Source organism: Bombina bombina, chromosome 1 (assembly GCF_027579735.1).
Source record: "Bombina bombina isolate aBomBom1 chromosome 1, aBomBom1.pri, whole genome shotgun sequence".
Lineage (NCBI taxonomy): Eukaryota > Metazoa > Chordata > Amphibia > Anura > Bombinatoridae > Bombina > Bombina bombina.
This window is the reverse complement of record NC_069499.1, coordinates 531,372,140-531,390,990: the sequence shown is the minus strand read 5'-3', so window position 1 is coordinate 531,390,990 and position 18,851 is coordinate 531,372,140. Positions and strand designations below refer to the sequence as shown.

The 18,851-nt window shown below is 42.0% G+C and overlaps 1 protein-coding gene across 6 annotated transcripts in view; it reads right to left on the bottom strand.

Annotated features, from left to right (window-relative positions):
• CREB1 (cAMP responsive element binding protein 1) overlaps nucleotides 1–18,851 on the bottom strand; it is a 448,507-nt gene that overhangs the window by 159,167 nt on the left and 270,489 nt on the right. The window contains exon 1 of one of the 6 annotated variants that reach the window (XM_053698638.1): nucleotides 14,588–14,699. The exons of the other annotated variants lie outside the window; for them this stretch is intronic. Within the exon in view, the coding sequence (XP_053554613.1) occupies nucleotides 14,588–14,631 (44 nt within the window). The 5' untranslated portion in view covers nucleotides 14,632–14,699. Of the gene's footprint in view, nucleotides 1–14,587; nucleotides 14,700–18,851 lie in introns of those variants that run through there. 6 annotated transcript variants of the gene reach the window in all.

The window sequence follows — 18,851 nt, the reverse complement described above, 5'->3', positions numbered from 1 at the left end:
CCTACACTTATTAACCCCTAATCAGCCGACCGGACCTCTCCGCTACTCTAATAAAGTTATTAACCCCTAAAGCTAAGTCTAACCCTAACCCTAACACCCCCCTAAATTAAATATAATTTTAATCTAACGAAATAAATTAAATCTTATTAACTAAAGTATTCCTATTTAAAACTAAATACTTACCTATAAAATAAACCCTAATATAGCTACAATATAACTAGTAATTATATTGTAGCTAATTTAGGATTTATATTTATTTTACAGGCAACTTTGTATTTATTTTAACTAGGTACAATAGCTATTAAATAGTTATTAACTATTTAATAGCTACCTAGTTAAAATAATTATAAAATTACCTGTAAAATAAATCCTAACCTAAGTTACAATAAAACCTAACGCTACACTCTCAATAAATTAATTAAATAAATTACCTACAATTACATACAATTAAATAAACTAAACCACAAAAAAAATATTATTATTAGGCTAATTACACCTACTCTAAGCCCCCTAATAAAATAAAAAAGCCCCCCAAAATAATAAAGGTCCCTACCCTATTCTAAATTAAAAAGTAACCAGCTCTTTTACCAGCCCTTAAAAGGGCTTTTTGCGGGGCATGCCCCAAAGTAATCAGCTCTTTTACCTGAAAAAAAAAAATACAACCCCCCCCCAACATTAAAACCCACCACCCACATACCCCTACTCTAACCCAAACTCCCCTTAAATAAACCTAACACTACCCCCCCCCCCCCCCCAGAAGATCTCCCTACCTTGAGTCGTCTTCACCCAGCCGGGCCGAAGTCTTCATCCGATGGGGCAGAAGAGGACATCCGGACCGGCAGACATCTTCATCCAAGCGGCATCTTCTATCTTCATCCATCCGGAGTGGAGCCGAGCCATCTTCTTCCAGCCGACGCCTACTCGCCGAATTAAGGTTCCTTTAAATGACGTCATCCAAGATGGCGTCCCTCGAATTCCGATTGGCTGATAGGATTCTATCCGCTAATCAGAATTAAGGTAGGAAAAATCTGATTGGCTGATTGAATCAGCCAATCAGATTCAAGTTCAATCCGATTGGCTGATCCAATCAGCCAATCAGATTGAGCTCGCATTCTATCAGCCAATCGGAATTCGAGGGATGCCATCTTGGATGACGTCATTTAAAGGAACCTTCATTCGGCGAGTAGGAGTCGGTTGAAGAGGATGGATCCCCGTTGGCTGGAAGAACATGGCTCCGCACCAGATGGATGAAGATAGAAGATGCCGCTTGGATGAAGATGTCTGCCGGTCCGGATGTCCTCTTCTGCCCGGATAGGATGAAGACTTCTGCCGGTCTGGCTGTCCTCTTCTGCCCCATCGGATGAAGACGTCGGCCTGGCTGGGTGAAGACGACTCAAGGTAGGGAGATCTTCAGGGGGGTAGTGTTAGGTTTATTTAAGGGGGGTTTGGGTTAGAGTAGGGGTATGTGGGTGGTGGGTTTTAATGTTGGGGGGGGGTTGTATTTTTTTTTACAGGCAAAAGAGCTGATTACTTTGGGGCATGCCCCACAAAAAGCCCTTTTAAGGGCTGGTAAAAGAGCTGGTTACTTTTTAATTTAGAATAGGGTAGGGACCTTTATTATTTTGGGGGGCTTTTTTATTTTATTAGGGGGCTTAGAGTAGGTGTAATTAGCCTAATATTCTTGTAATCTTTTTTTCTTTTTTGTAATTTAGTTTAGTTTATTTAATTGTAGGTAATTTATTTAATTAATTTATTGATAGTGTAGTGTTAGGTTTAATTGTAACTTAGGTTAGGATTTATTTTACAGGTAATTTTGTTATTATTTTAACTAGGTAGCTATTAAATAGTTATTAACTATTTAATAGCTATTGTACCTAGTTAAAATAAATACAAAGTTGCCTGTAAAATAAATATAAATCCTAAAATAGCTACAATATAATTATTCGTTATATTGTAGCTATAATAGGGTTTATTTTACAGGTAAGTATTTAGTTTTAAATAGGAATACTTTAGTTAATAAGATTTAATTTATTTAGTTAGATTAAAATTATATTTAACTTAGGGGGGTGTTAGGGTTAGGGTTAGACTTAGCTTTAGGGGTTAATACATTTATTAGAGTAGCGGCGAGGTCCGTCGGCAGATTAGGGGTTAATACTTGAAGTTAGGTGGCGGCGATGTTAGGGAGGGCAGATTAGGGGTTAATACTATTTTTTATAGTGTTTGTGAGACGGGAGTGCGGCGGTTTAGGGGTTAATACATTTATTATAGTGGCGGCGAGGTCCGGTCGGCAGATTAGGGGTTAATAAGTGTAGTTAGGTAGCGGCAACGTTGGGGGGGCAGATTAGGGGTTAATAAATATTATGTAGGTGTCGGCGATGTTAGGGGCAGCAGATTAGGGGTTCATAGGGATAATGTAGGTGGCGGCGATGTGTGGTCGGCAGATTAGGGGGTTAAAAATATTTATTATAGTGGCGGCGATGTGGGGGGACCTTGGTTTAGGGGTACATAGGTAGTTTATGGGTGTTAGTGTACTTTAGAGCACTGTAGTTAAGAGCTTTATAAACCGGCATATGCCCAGAAAGCTCTTAACTACAGCCTTTCCATGGGCGGTAGGAGTCTTGTCGGTAGAGGTGTAACGCTCACTTCACCCAAGACACTAAATACCGGCGTTAGGAAGATCCCATTAAAAAGATAGGATACGCAATTGGCGTAAGGGGATCTGCGGTATGGTAAAGTTGCGGCTTGAAAGTGAGCGTTAGACCCTTTCCTGTCTGACTCTAAATACCAGCGGGCGGCCAAAAGCAGCGTTAGGACCCCTTAACGCTGCTTTTGACGGCTAACGCAGAACTCTAAATCTAGGCGCAATTATCTAAAAGTTATAGAAACGGTTAGTATATGAACAATGGATTAAAGGTCTAAAATAAACTTTCATGATTCAGATATGTAATTTTAAACAACTTTCCAATATACTTTTATCCCCAATTTTGCTTTGTTCTCTTGGTATTCTTAGTTAAAAGCTAAACCTAGGTAGGCTGCTATGCTAATTTCTTAGACCTTGAAGTCTTGAATGTATTTTTACAATTTTTCACAACTAGAGGGCGCTAGTTTATGTCTGCCATATAGATAACATTGCTCTCACGCTTGTGGCGTTACCTAGGAATCAGCACTGATTGGCCAAAATTAAAGTCTGTCAAAAGAACTGAAATAAGGGGGCAATCTTCTGAGGCTTAAATACACGGTAATCACAATGGCACTTTAAAAAGGCAGTCTCCTAACCTCAGTGTTTCTTATCTTAGTAACTGTCATTATGTTACTTCATAATTATCTTTTATTGGGAGTGGTGCTTTGCACTAGAAATATGACATTTGGAAAACAGATAGTAAATGCATATGAAAACATAATTTATGTAAGAACTTACCTGATAAATTAATTTCTCTCATAGTGGCAAGAGTCCATGAGCTAGTGACGTATGGGATATACATTCCTACCAGGAGGGGCAAAGTTTCCCAAACCTCAAAATGCCTATAATAACACCTGCCACCACACACATGCCTTAGTTTAACGTATAGCCAAGTAGTGAGGTGTAAAAAGGAGTAAAAAAGCATACAAAAAGAGGAGCTAGAAAAAATAATGTGCTTTTATACAAAAAAAATCATAACCACCAAAAAATAGGGTGGGTCTCAGACTCTTGCCACTGAGCTAGTAACATATTGCATTTAATACCCAAGATGTGGAAATCCACAGTCACTAGAGAGGGAGAGATAAAATAAAAACTGCTATTTCCACTGAAAATTTTTGATCCAAATTATAATTAAGTTTTCTTAAAAAAATTCAAAAAACTCAAATCATAAGGTTAAGAATCATAAAGCTGCCTGAAGAACTTTTCTACCAAAGACTGCTTCTGAAGAAGTTTCAACCAAGATGCCAAAGAACATAGTATTTCAAAGCTCTTACCACATCCAAAGAATGTAGAGATCTCTCAAGAGAATTCTTAGGATTAGGACACAAGGAAGGAACAACAATTTCCCTACTAATGTTGTTAGAATTCACAACTTTAGGCAAAAATTTAAACGAAGTCCATAAAACAGCTTTATCTTAATGGAAAATCAGATAAGGAGACTCACAAGAGAGCAGACAACTCTGAAACTCTTCTAGCAGAAGAGATAGCCAAAAGAAATAACACTTTCCAAAAAAATAGTTTAATATCCAAAGAATGTATAGGCTCAAAAGGAGCAGCCTGCAAAATCCTTAAAACCAAATTGAGACTCCAAGGAGGAGAAATAGACTTAATAACAGGTTTGATACAAACCAAAGCCTGAACAAAACAGTAAATATCAGGAAGTTTAGCAATCTTTCTATGAAATAAGACAGAAAGAGCAGAGATTTGTCCCTTCAAAGTATTTGCAGACAACCCTTATCCAAACCATCCTAAAGAACTGTAAAATCCTAGGAATTCTAAAAGAATGCTAGGAAAAATTATGAGAGGAGCACCATAAAATATAGGTTTTCCAAACCCAATAATAAATCTTCCTCGAAACAGACTTACGAGCCTGTAACATAGTGTTAATCACTGAGTCAGAGAAACCTCTATGACTAAGAACTAAGCGTTCAATTTCCATACCTTCAAATATTTGCCCTTGAGACAGAAGGTCTGGCCTTAAAGGAAGTGGCCACGGTTGGCAACTGGACATACGGACAAGATCCGCATACCAAAACCTGTGAGGCCATCAGAAACACACGAGATTGTTCCATTATGATCTTGGAGGTCACCCTTGGAAGAAGAACTAGAGGCAGAAAAATGTAAGCAGGTTGGTAAAACCAAGGAACTGCTAAAGCATCCACCATCTCCGCCTGAGGATACTTGGATCTGGAAAGATATCTGGGAAGTTTGTTGTTCAAACGGGAGGTCATCAGATCTATTTCTGGAAGACCCCACATCTGCACAATCTGATAAAACACATCTGGATGGAGAGACCACTCCCCTGGTTGCAAAGTCTGAAGACTGAGATAATCTGCTTCCCAATTGTCTACACCTGGAATATGAATCGCAGAAATTAGACAAGACAAAATACATATTTCATTGCTAAAGAGCTGCGAGTATGTCCCTGATGATTGACATATGCCACTGTTGAGATATTGTCTGTCTGAAAATGAATGAAAAGTTCTCTCTTTAATAGAGGCCAAGCCTGAAGAGCTCTGAAGATAGCACGGAGTTCTAAAATATTTTTTGGTAACTTCGCCTCTTGAGGTTTCCAAACCCCTTGTGCTGTCAGAGACCCCAGACAGCTCCCCAACTTGCATCCGTTGAGAACACAGTCCAGGAAGGACGAACAAAAGAGGCCCCTCGAACAATACGGGTGATGGTCCAACCACCAAGACAGAGAGAGTTAAATGTTGGGATTTAAAGGGACACAACCCAAATTTTATCTTTCGTGATTCACATAGAGCATGCAATTTTAAGCAACTTTCTAATTTACTCCTATTAATTTTTCTTCGTTCTCTTGATATCTTTGTTTGAAATAGAAGGCATCTAAGCTAAGGAGGCAGCCAATTTTTGGTTCAGCACTCTAGACAGCACTTGTTTATTGGTGGGTGAAATTATCCACCAATCAACAAGAACAACCCAGGTTGTTCACCAAAAATGGGCCGGCATCTAAACTTACATTCTTCCTTTTCAAATAAAGATACCAAGAGAATGAAGAAAATTTGATAATAGCAGGCCCATTTATCAAGCTCCGTACAGAGTTTGAAGGGCCATGTTGCTGGCGAGTCTTCAGACTCGCCAGAAACACAACTTATGAAGCAGCGGTCACAAAGACCGCTGCTCCATAACCCTGTCCGCCTGCTCTGAGCAGGCGGACAGGAATCGCCGGAAATCATGATCATGATTGACACCTCCCTGCTGGCGGCCGATTGGCCGCGAGTCAGCAGGGGGCGGCGTTGCACCAGCAGCTCTTGTGAGCTGCTGGTGCAATGTTAAATGCGGAGAGCGTATTGCTCTCCGCATTTAGCGAGGTCTTGCGGACCTGATCCGCCGTGTCGGATCAGGTCCGCAAGCCCTTTGATAAATGGGCCTGTAGGAGTAAATTAGAAAGTTGCTTAAAATTGCATGCTCTATCTGAATCACAAAAGAAAAAAAAATTGGCTTCAGTGTCCCTTTAAGTATATCAGTTGTGATATCTGAGTATAACCATTGATTCAGCATGCAAAGCTGCAGAGGTCTCATATGAAAATGAGCAAAGGGGATCGCGTCCGATGGTGCAGTCATAAGGCCTAAAATTTTCATGCACATAGCCACTGAAGGGAATGATCGAGACTGAAGGTTTACACAAGCTAAAACCAATTTCATTCGCCTTTTGTCTGTTAAAGACAGTCATGGACATTGAATCTATCTGGAAACCTAAAAAGGTGACCCTTGTTTGAGGAATCAAGAAACTCTTTTGTAAATTGATTCTCCAACCATGCCTTTGAAGAAACATAAATTATGCTTATCTGATAATTTCATTTCCATCGTGGGGAGGAGAGTCCACTGCTTCATTCATCACTTGTGGGAAATAAGAACCTGGCCACCAGGAGGAGGCAAAGACACCCCAGCCAAAGGCTTAAATACCTACCCCACTTCCCTCATCCCCCAGTCATTCTGCCAAGGGAACAAGGAACAGTAGGAGAAATATCAGGGTATAAATGGTGCCAGAAGAACAAAAATAAATTTAGGTCCGCTCACCGGAGAAGGGGCAGTGGACTCTCCTCCCCACGATGGAAATTAAATGTTCAGTTAAGAATAATTTATGTTTTCCATCTAAAGGGGAGGAGAGTCCACTGCTTCATTCATCACTTGGGGGAACAAAATATGTCTATAGGACACTGAATGAAGAAAACCCGGAGGGTAAAGGAGGCAGACCCTATACTGAGGGCACCAGAGCCTGCAGAACATTTCTCCCAAAAGCTGCTTCACCTGAAGCAAAAACATCAAATTTGTAAAATTTTGCAAAAGTATGTAAGAATGACCAGGTGGCCGCCTTACAAATTTGCTCCATAGAAGCCTCATTCTTAAAGGCCCAAGAAGAGGCCACAGCTCTAGTCGAGTGAGCGGTAATCCTCTGAGGAGGCTTGTGTCCCGCTGTCTCATAAGTCAGACGGGATCATACTCCTCAACCAAAAAAAGATAGAGAAGTTGCAGAGGCCCTCTGCGCCTTCCAGAGTACACCACGAATAAAGACGACGTCTGTCTGAACTCCTTCGTGGCTTGAAGATAAAACAGAATTTATGCTTACCTGATAAATTACTTTCTCCAACGGTGTGTCCGGTCCACGGCGTCATCCTTACTTGTGGGAATATTCTCTTCCCCAACAGGAAATGGCAAAGAGCACAGCAAAAGCTGTCCATATAGCCCCTCCTCAGGCTCCGCCCCCCAGTCATTCGAACGACGGTTAGGAGAAAAAAGGAGAAACTATAGGGTGCCGTGGTGACTGTAGTATATAGAGAAAGAAATTTTTCAAACCTGACTGGACACACCGTTGGAGAAAGTAATTCATCAGGTAAGCATAAATTCTGTTTTCTCCAACATTGGTGTGTCCGGTCCACGGCGTCATCCTTACTTGTGGGAACCAATACCAAAGCTTTAGGACACGGATGAAGGGAGGGAGCAAATCAGGTTACCTAAACGGAAGGCACCGCGGCTTGCAAAACCTTTCTCCCAAAAATAGCCTCCGAAGAAGCATAAGTATTAAATTTGTAAAATTTGGCAAAAGTGTGCAGAGAAGACCAAGTCGCTGCCTTACATATCTGATCAACAGAAGCCTCGTTCTTGTAGGCCCATGTGGAAGCCACAGCCCTAGTAGAGTGAGCTGTGATTCGTTCAGGAGGCTGCCGTCCGGCAGTCTCATAAGCCAAACGGATAATGCTTTTCAGCCAGAAAGAAAGAGAGGTAGCAGTGGCTTTTTGACCTCTCCTCTTACCAGAGTAAACGACAAACAAAGATGAGGTTTGTCTAAAATCTTTTGTTGCTTCTAAATAGAACTTTAAAGCACGAACTACATCTAAACACCACATACTCTTCACCATCTCCGTGGAGATGCTACTTGTTCAGAGCGGCAAAGAGAATGACTGGGGGGCGGAGCCTGAGGAGGGGCTATATGGACAGCTTTTGCTGTGCTCTTTGCCATTTCCTGTTGGGGAAGAGAATATTCCCACAAGTAAGGATGACGCCGTGGACCAGACACACCAATGTTGAAGAAAACTTCAAGGCCCGAACCACATCCAGATTATGAAGTAATCTCTTCTTCAAAGAGGAAGGGTTAGGACACAAGGAAGTAACCACTATTTCCTGGATAATGTTACGACTCGACACTAACATGGGAAGAAATCCCAAACCGGTTCGCAGAACGGCTTTGACAGCATGAAAAACTAAGTAAGGACGATCAAATTGTAAGGCAGCCAACTCAGAGACTCTGCGTACCGATGCAATAGCCAATAACAACAGGACCTTCCATGAGAGAATCTTAATGTCCAGGCCATGCATAGGCTCAAACAGAGCCCTCTGCAAAACCCTAAGCACCAAGTTTAAGCTCCAGGGAGCAGACGGATTCCTGATAACCAGTCTAATCCTGACCAGAGCCTGAACAAAGGACTGAATGTCAGGAAGCTCCGCAAGTTCTGATGCAACAGAACCGATAAAGCTGAGATCTGTCCCCTTAGGGAACTGGTGGTAAGATCCTTATCCAGACCATCCTGAAGAAATGCCGAAATCCTGAATACCTTGACCCTGTGCCATGGGTATCCTCGTTCCTCACAACAGGACAAGTAGGTCCTCCACACCTTCTGGTAGATGCGTCTAGTGACCGGTTTCCTGGCCTGGACGAGAGTGTCAATCACTCTCTCCGAAAAACTTCTTTTGGCTAAGACTAGGCTTTCAATCTCCACGCAGTCAGCCTCAGAGAATCGAGATTTTGATGTAGAAAAGGACCTTGAACTAGCAGTCCCTTGCAACAAGATAACTTCCACGGCAGATATGACGACATCGCCACTAGATCCGCAAACCACGTCCTCCGCGGCCACTGATAACAGTGCCTGCAGAAAACGGCTTTTCTTAAAACATAAAACTTGTGGGCCGTTTGAAGTTTTAACTGTGGGGGGAGTTAGAAACACAAAAACACAGTACTTAATAAGCATTTTATTTAAGTTAAGATGCATATGATGTGTATTATACATACATGGCTAAATCTAATACATTTATACTCTAATAAATATGTTTCTTCCATCACAGCAGCTCACACAGATGTGATCCTCTAAGTATACTGTATGTAATATAGCCGTATGTGTCACTTGACTGCATCATGAGCATGTGACTTCTGTGCCCCTGCCTGCAGCGTGCTTTACTTTAAAACAATATCCTTCAACAGTTTGGGCTAAGAGGAGCATATAAAATAGTCAGCAGTGATTATTTTATTTTTATTAATAAGAAAAAGTAGGTTTTAGGAATTTTCATCAGGTGTTAAATGTCCCTTTAAGGCTTTGATTTGCTCCAAAATATCATCAAGGGGGGTCTCCAACTTGACCATTGCTGATAGTGCGTCACACCAATAGGTAGCCACACCAGCCACTGCAGCGACTGCCGCAGCCGGTTGGAAAACGAACCCCGTCAGTTGGAACATCTTCCGGAACATGGACTTATCCATGGGTTCCTAAAAAGAGGAGCTATCCTCAAGTGGAATTCTCATTCTCTTAGCGAGCGTGGAGATAGCACCATCCACTTTAGGGACGGTTTCCCACAGTTCAAGCTAAGCGTCCGGAACGGGGAAAAGCTTCTTAAAAGAAGATGAGGAAGAAAAGTGTGAACCCAGTTTCTCCCATTCATTCTTAATAATATTCGCCTTTTTGATAGGAACTGGGAAGGCCTGGGGCACTACCCCATCCAGTTTAGGGATCAAAGGTTCTTCTGGGAGTTTCAGTTCCAGAACCTCCAGCCTAGCAAGCACTTCCTTCAGCAGGAAAAGCAAATGCTCCATCTTAAATTTGATATCTGGTTCCTCCGCGGACGGAGGCCTAGAAGTAGCCGATTCCGACCCAGAAGCAACATCCTCCGATAAGTCGGAGTTGTCCTCCTCAGCGGATAATCTGTCCGAGATATCCAGCCGATTCGAAGACCCCTGAGGTGGATAGCTGTGCCGTACCTTCCGCTTGCGCTTAGGAAAACGAGGCATTACATTAATGGCCACAGAAACCGCCGTTTGCAACTGATCTGCGAAGTCTGGAGGCCAAAGGGCCCTCCCGCGGGAGGGTTAGTGGGAGGGTTAGTAGTGCCCTGGGTAACTGCTTGTGTAATCGGAGATGCTTGTAGGGAACTCACCTCGCGGGACGGAGAACGCTCAGAGGTGGACGGCTCAGTCGTACTAAATACTTTATTCTTTTTAGAAGTAGTAATATTGTCATAAAACGTGGAATAGAGCTGTAACAGCAGTTCTACCGGAACCTCCTCACAGTATACACAGTAAGTAGGTTTAGATAAAGAAGGAGTATCCTCCAACATGTCAGAGTCCTTCATAGCTTGCGCCTTTATTACAGATTTGATTATTGATTGAATGGCACCTTTATATGCCAATGGCCGGGGCACTCACCACCTCCTATGACACGGACTACAAGAAACAGCTTTCGTCTCCACCAAACACAGGTTGAGAAAAAGGAAGTTACTGAGGCCACACCCGGTCAGAGTTCCATGCAGAACCACCCCAGCACTGAGTGAGAGAGGCGCAAAAAAAAAAACCTGCCTCAATCTCTCTCTAACTGTTCCACACTGACAGAGCCTCATCTCACACAAGTGCAGTAAAAAGCACAATAAACATTATTATGTATATTAAAATCCACCCTGTTCCATAACCCCCTTCCGAGGGTATTAGCCTAGATTCTATACAGATATAAGGAGTCACACTGTGACCCTGACTTTTTGCATTATCACATATATATATATTGAAACAATCTTACCAGAATCAACGCCGTGGAGCAGGAACACGGCCCTTCAAGTGTGACAGGTTAGTAGCGGCGCTCCTGACATGGACTTGAGAGAATAAAAGCAGGCAGCAAAACTCGTCAACACTGATTGCTTAAGGAGCTGTTAATATGAGTCGGGATGGTTTCGCAGAAGATCTCCCCCTGCATCTCCGGACTCTAACATTCACCCATGATCTCACTGAGAGGCTGACAGGACTACTTAAAACTCCAGTCCCATTGTGAAGAGTACTACCCTCCATAAGAGACTACTCCGAATCTTCTGACACTTCTCTGCCAACCTCCTGTGACGAAAGGCAAAGACAGTGGACTATCCGCCCCTTTAGATGGAAAACCACACTAGTTGTATCATGTGAGATTCGGCTAAATGAAAAGACTAAGCTAGTACAAAGATATCCTCCAATTAAGGAAACACCACAATACCCTGTTCTCTGATAAAAGATAGAAGGGCACCGAGAACCTTCGAAAAGATTCTTGAAGCTGTCGCTAGGCCAAATGGAAGAGCGACAAATTGGTAATGCTTGTCTAGAAAAGAGAATCTCAGAAACCGATAGTGGTCTGGATGAATTGGAATATGAAGATAATGTGGACACCCAGAAGCAGAACTTTTCTTTACTTTCTGCAATGAGATTTTTTTGTGAAAATTCTTCTGCAGGTCATTTTAAATAGAATTCAATTTTAAATTAAACAGTTACACTAAAGCAACAGTTCAATTGTAATGTGTTGGTCAACTGAAGAATAAAGCAATTTTCAATGTTTTATAATATAGTGCAGTAGTTGAAAACTGCATTGCAAATTAGCTGCATACAAAAAAAAGAAATTTTAAAATGTCTCTTTAATAAATCTGTTTCCTTTTCTCTTGGTCTAACATAGAAATGTAGTAAAATAAAGATGCAGTGCTCTTAAATTTAGAACAAACAGCTTTGCAGACTGGGAAAAGCTAAGGGGAGGGTTTGAAAAAATCTCAGAGAGCCAGTCAACAAGCAATGCGCTGCTGCTTTGCAGCGCTACTGCATATTTGACTGCTCACTTCAAACAGCACTTTGCCCTGGCTGCACTGTGTTAAGGAAAATTTACACAGTGCAGCCAGAGCACAGCTCTGTTTGAAGAGACCGATCTACTGTGGAGCAGCACTACAAAGTTCAAGCGATAACAGTTCCTGCGTGTGTCCTGTTCTTTCTGCAGACATGCTGCATTTTCTGCGATGACATCTCACATCACTGTATGTTCTGCCTTGGGGTGTGGACATAAAATGCCCTTGCTGAACAAAAGGCAGAATAGTCCTTATAGTGACCATCTTGAAAGTTGGGACTCTTACAAAACGATTTAAAAACTTCAGATAAAGAACTGGTCTGAAAGAATTCTTTGAATAGAATTATTACCCTGGAAAGATAGAGATAGTAATCTGGATTTAGATACCATGTCAGCATTCCATGATTTAAGCCATAAAGCTCTTCTAGCCAGAATAGCTAAAGACATAGATTTAACATTAATCTTGATGATATCAAAAATAGCATCACAGATAAAATGATTAGCATGTTTAAGCAAACAAACAATGCTAGACATATAAGGATCTGTTTCCCGATATGCTAAGCTATCCAACCAAAAAGTTGATGCAGCTGCAACATCAGCCATAGAAATGGCAGGCCTGAGAATATAACCAGAATGTAAATAGTAGAAATAGCCCCATCAACCTTAGGGACTTTTTCCCAAAACTCTAAATTAGCCACTGGTAAAGGATATAACTTTTTAAACCTAGAAGAAGGATTAAAAGAAGCACCAGACTTAGACCATTCCTTAGCAATCACATTTAAACGTTTACTCATTTTGTTATCAAGAGGATCAGACTCCTCAATACCCAAAGTAACCAATACTTCTTTCAACAAAGATCGAATATATTCAATCTTAAAAAGATAAGAAGATTTATCAATTTCAATGTCTGAAGTAGGATCTTCTGAAGCAGAGAGATCCTCTTCAAAGGAGGATATTTCAGTATGTTGTCGGTCATCACAAATCTCATCAGTTTTATGAGAAGTTTTAAAAGACCTTTTACGTTTATTAGAATGTGGAATAGCAGACATAGCCTTCTAAATTGCATCAGCAATATAATTTTTCATATCAACAGGGATATCCTGTACATTAGATGTTGAAGGAACAAAAGGTGCTGTACTAGTACTAAAAGAATTATTGGCATGCAAAAGCTTATCATGACAACTGTTACATAATGTAGCCGGAGATATAATCTCAGCTTGCTTACAACAGATAAACTTAGCTTTGGTAGAACTGTGTTCAGGCAGCATGGTTCCTACAGTAGCTTCTGAGACAGGATCAGACTGAGACATCTTGCAAAATGTAAAAGAAAAAAATAACATTTAAACAAAATATCCAATTTTCTCATATAGAAGTTTAAGGAATAGGAAAAAATGCATATGCTAAATAAGCAAAAAAGCAAACAGCATAGCCCTCTAGAGTATAAAGAGAGCAGGGAGCATAAAGGAAGTGGGGTAATATAACCAAAAAAATATTTGGTGCCAAGTATGACGCACAACGCAAAGTGAATTTTTTTTGGCAGCAAACATCCGGAAATGACGCAACTCACGTCACAACAAGTGCGACTTCGCACCAAACAAACTAACGTCAATAAATACGCAGGAAATGAAGAAATAAATAATAGCATTTTGCGCCCTCATGAGCCTAGATTTGCCTGCGGAAATTAAGGAAAAAACAAGTCAAATTGGGGGAAAAAAGACTAAACCCCAGGTAAGAAAATTTAAAAAAATAACTTCCTAAAACATGATTCTCATAATGAAACTGTTGGACTGCAAAGGGAAATACACATAGACCTCTGACTCATGGCAAATATAAGTAAATACATATATTTAAAACTTTATAATAATACATAAAGCGCCAAACATAGCTGAGAGTGTCTTAAATAATGATACATACTTATCGAAGACACCCATCCACATATAGCAGACAGCCAAACCAGTACTGAAAACTATCAGCAGAGGTAATGCTATAAGAGTATATCGTCGATCTGAAAAGGGAGGTAGGAGATGATGAATCCCTACGACCGATAACAGAGAACCCTTGAACAGATTTCCCATGAGTGAAACCATAAAAATCAACGGGCAATACTCTCTTCACGTCCCTCTGACAAACACTGTACTCAGAGAAATTGGGCTTCAGAATGCTTAGAAGCGCTTATCATAGAAGAAAACATAAAAATCAAGCACAAACTTACTTCACCACCTCCATAGAAGGCAAAGTTTGTAAAACTGAAGTATGTGTGTGGTGGGAGGTGTATTTATAGGCATTTTGAGGTTTGGGAAACTTTGCCCCTCCTGGTAGGAATGTATATCCCATACATCACTAGCTCATGGACTCTTGCCATTAACATGAAAGAAATATAGCGTGTTTTTACGTGAGTCACATGGCTCCACTAATTATCCACAGGGTAGTTCAGAATGCCAAATAGTATACACGTTGATACAAAATAGAGACTTGCACTGTTACAAACAGCACTACATATATATGCTGACTATTATGAATAACAGCATATAAAAACAGAATTTATGCTTACCTGATAAATTTCTCTCTTGTGATGTATCGAGTCCACGGATTCATCCATACTTGTGGGATATTCTCCTTCCCTACAGTAAGTGGAAGAGAGCACCCACAGCAGAGCTGTCTATATAGCTCCTCCCTTAGCTCCACTCCCCAGTCATTCGACCGAAGGCTAGGAAGAAAAAGGAGAAACTATAGGGTGCAGTGGTGACTGAAGTTTTTAAAATAAAAAACATAATTTATGCTTACCTGATAAATTTATTTCTCTTGTAGTGTATTCAGTCCACGGATCATCCATTACTTATGGGATATATTCCCTCACCAACAGGAAGTTGCAAGAGGATCACCCAAGCAGAGCTGCTATATAGCTCCTCCCCTCACATGTCATATCCAGTCATTCGACCGAAACAAGACAAGAAAGGACAAACCATAGCGTGCAGTGGTGACTGGAGTTTTAATTAAAATTTAGATCTGCCTTAAAAAGACAAGGCGGGCCGTGGACTGAATACACTACAAGAGAAATAAATTTATCAGGTAAGCATAAATTATGTTTTCTCTTGTTAAGTGTATTCAGTCCACGGATCATCCATTACTTATGGGATACCAATACCAAAGCCAAAGTACACGGATGATGGGAGGGACAAGGCAGGAACTTAAACGGAAGGAACCACTGCCTGTAGAACCTTTCTCCCAAAAACAGCCTCCGAAGAAGCAAAAGTGTCAAATTTGTAAAATTTTGAAAAAGTGTGAAGTGAAGACCAAGTTGCAGCCTTGCAAATCTGTTCAACAGAGGCCTCATTCTTAAAGGCCCAGGTAGAAGCCACAGCTCTAGTGGAATGAGCTGTAATTCTTTCAGGGGGCTGCTGTCCAGCAGTCTGATAGGCTAAACGTATTATGCTACGAAGCCAAAAAGAGAGAGAGGTTGCCGAAGTTTTTTGACCTCTCCTCTGACCAGAGTACACGACAAACAGAGAAGAAGTTTGACGAAAATCTTTAGTTGCCTGTAAATAGAACTTCAGGGCACGGACTACGTCCAGATTATGCAAAAGTCGTTCCTTCTTTGAAGAAGGATTAGGACATAATGATGGAACAACAATCTCCTGATTGATATTCCTGTTAGAAACTACCTTAGGTAAAAACCCAGGTTTAGTACGCAGAACTACCTTGTCTGAATGGAAAATCAGATAAGGAGAATCACAATGTAAGGCCGATAACTCAGAGACTCTTCGAGCCGAGGAAATAGCCATCAAAAACAGAACTTTCCAAGATAAAAGCTTAATATCAATGGAATGAAGAACTTTAAGAACCAAGTTTAAGATCCACGGAGGAGCAACAGTCTTAAACACAGGCATAATCCTAGCCAAAGCCTGACAAAAAGCCTGGACGTCTGGAACTTCTGCCAGACGTTTGTGTAAGAGAATAGACAGAGCAGAAATCTGTCCCTTTAACGAACTAGCAGATAAGCCCTTTTCTAAACCCTCTTGTAGAAAGGACAATATCCTAGGAATCCTAACCCTACTCCATGAGTAACCCTTGGATTCGCACCAATATAAATATTTACGCCATATCTTATGGTAAATTTTTCTGGTAACAGGCTTCCGTGCCTGTATTAAGGTATCAATAACTGACTCCGAGAAGCCAAGCTTTGATAGGATCAAGCGTTCAATTTCCATGCAGTCAGCCTCAGAGAAATTAGATTTGGATGTTTGAAAGGACCTTGTATTAGAAGGTCCTGCCTCAGAGGTAGAGACCATGGTGGACAGGACGACATGTCCACTAGGTCTGCATACCAGGTCCTGCGTGGCCACGCAGGCGCTATCAGAATCACTGATGCTCTCTCCTGTTTGATCTTGGCAATCAGTCGAGGTAGCATCGGAAATGGTGGAAACACATAAGCCATGTTGAAGACCCAAGGGGCTTTCAGAGCATCTATCAGCGCCGCTCCCGGGTCCCTGGACCTGGATCCATAACAAGGAAGCTTGGCGTTCTGGCGAGACGCCATGAGATCCAGATCTGGTTTGCCCCAACGATGAATCAGTTGAGCGAAGACCTCCGGATGAAGTTCCCACTCCCCCGGATGAAAAGTCTGGCGACTTAGAAAATCCGCCTCCCAGTTCTCCACGCCTGGGATGTAGATCGCTGACAGGTGGCAAGAGTGAGTCTCTGCCCAGCGAATTATCTTTGAGACTTCCAACATCGCTAGGGAACTCCTGGTTCCCCCTTGATGGTTGATGTAAGCCACAGTAGTGATGTTGTCCGACTGAAATCTGATGAACCTCAGTGTTGCTAACTGAGGCCAAGCTAGAAGAGCATTGAATATTGCTCTCAACTCCAGAATATTTATTGGGAGGAGTTTCTCCTCCTGAGTCCATAATCCCTGAGCCTTCAGGGAGTTCCAGACTGCGCCCCAACCTAGAAGGCTGGCATCTGTTGTTACAATTGTCCAATCTGGCCTGCGAAAGGTCATCCCCTTGGACAGATGGACCCGAGAAAGCCACCAGAGAAGAGAATCTCTGGTCTCTTGATCCAGATTTAGTAGAGGGGACAAATCTGAGTAATCCCCATTCCACTGACTTAGCATGCATAATTGCAGCGGTCTGAGATGCAGGCGTGCAAATGGCACTATGTCCATTGCTGCTACCATTAAGCCGATTACTTTCATGCACTGAGCCACTGACGGGCGTGGAATGGAATGAAGGACACGGCAAGCATTTAGAAGTTTTGATAACCTGGCCTCCGTCAGGAAAATCTTCATTTCTACAGAATCTATCAGAGTCCCTAGGAAGGAGACTCTTGTGAGTGGTGATAGAGAACTCTTTTCCACGTTCACCTTCCACCCATGCGACCTCAGAAATGCCAGAACTATCTCTGTATGAGACTTGGCAATTTGAAAACTTGACGCTTGTATCAGAATGTCGTCTAGGTACGGAGCCACCGCTATGCCTCGCGGTCTTAGTTCTGCTAGGAATGAGCCCAGAACCTTTGTAAAAATTCTCGGGGCCGTAGCTAACCAGAAGGGAAGAGCTACAAACTGGTAATGCCTGTTTAGAAAGGCAAATCTTGAGTACCGATAATGATCTTTGTGAATCGGTATATGAAGGTAGGCATCCTTTAAGTCCACTGTGGTCATGTATTGACCCTCTTGGATCATGGGAAGGATGGTTCGAATAGTTTCCATTTTGAATGATGGAACTCTTAGGAATTTGTTTAAGATTTTTAGGTCCAAGATTGGTCTGAAGGTTCCCTCTTTCTTGGGAACCACAAACAGATTTGAGTAAAACCCTTGCCCTTGTTCCGTCCTCGGAACTGGGTGGATCACCCCCATTACTAAGAGGTCTTGTACACAGCGTAGAAATGCCTCTTTCTTTATTTGGTTTGCTGATAACCTTGAAAGATGAAATCTCCCTTGTGGAGGAGAAGCTTTGAAGTCCAGAAGATATCCCTGAGATATGATCTCCAACGCCCAGGGATCCTGGACATCTCTTGCCCAAGCCTGGGCGAAGAGAGATAGTCTGCCCCCCACTAGATCCGTTTCCGGATAGGGGGCCCTCTCTTCATGCTGTCTTAGGGGCAGAAGTAGGCTTTCTGGCCTGCTTGCCCTTGTTCCAGGTCTGGTTAGCTTTCCAGCCCTGTCTGTAACGAACAACAGGTCCTTCCTGTTTTGGAGCAGAGGAAGTTGATGCTGCTCCTGCCTTGAAGTTACGAAAGGCACGAAAATTAGACTGTTTGGCCTTTGATTTGGCCCTGTCCTGAGGAAGAGTATGACCCTTACCTCCAGTAATGTCAGCAATAATTTCTTTCAAGCCGGGCCCGAATAAGGTCTGCCCTTTGAAAGGAATATTAAGCAATTTAGATTTAGAAGTCACGTCAGCTGACCAGGATTTAAGCCATAGCGCTCTGCGCGCCTGGATGGCGAATCCGGAGTTCTTAGCCGTTAGTTTGGTTAAATGTACAACGGCATCAGAAACAAATGCATTAGCTAGCTTAAGTGCTTTAAGCTTGGCCATAATCTCATCCAATGGAGCTGTGCGAATGGCCTCTTCCAGAGACTCAAACCAGAATGCCGCAGCAGCAGTGACAGGCGCAATGCATGCAAGGGGCTGTAAGATAAAACCTTGTTGAACAAACATTTTCTTAAGGTAACCTAATTTTTTATCCATTGGATCCGAAAAAGCACAACTATCCTCCACCGGGATAGTGGTACGTTTAGCTAAAGTAGAAACTGCTCCCTCCACCTTAGGGACCGTCTGCCATAAGTCTCGTGTGGTGGCGTCTATTGG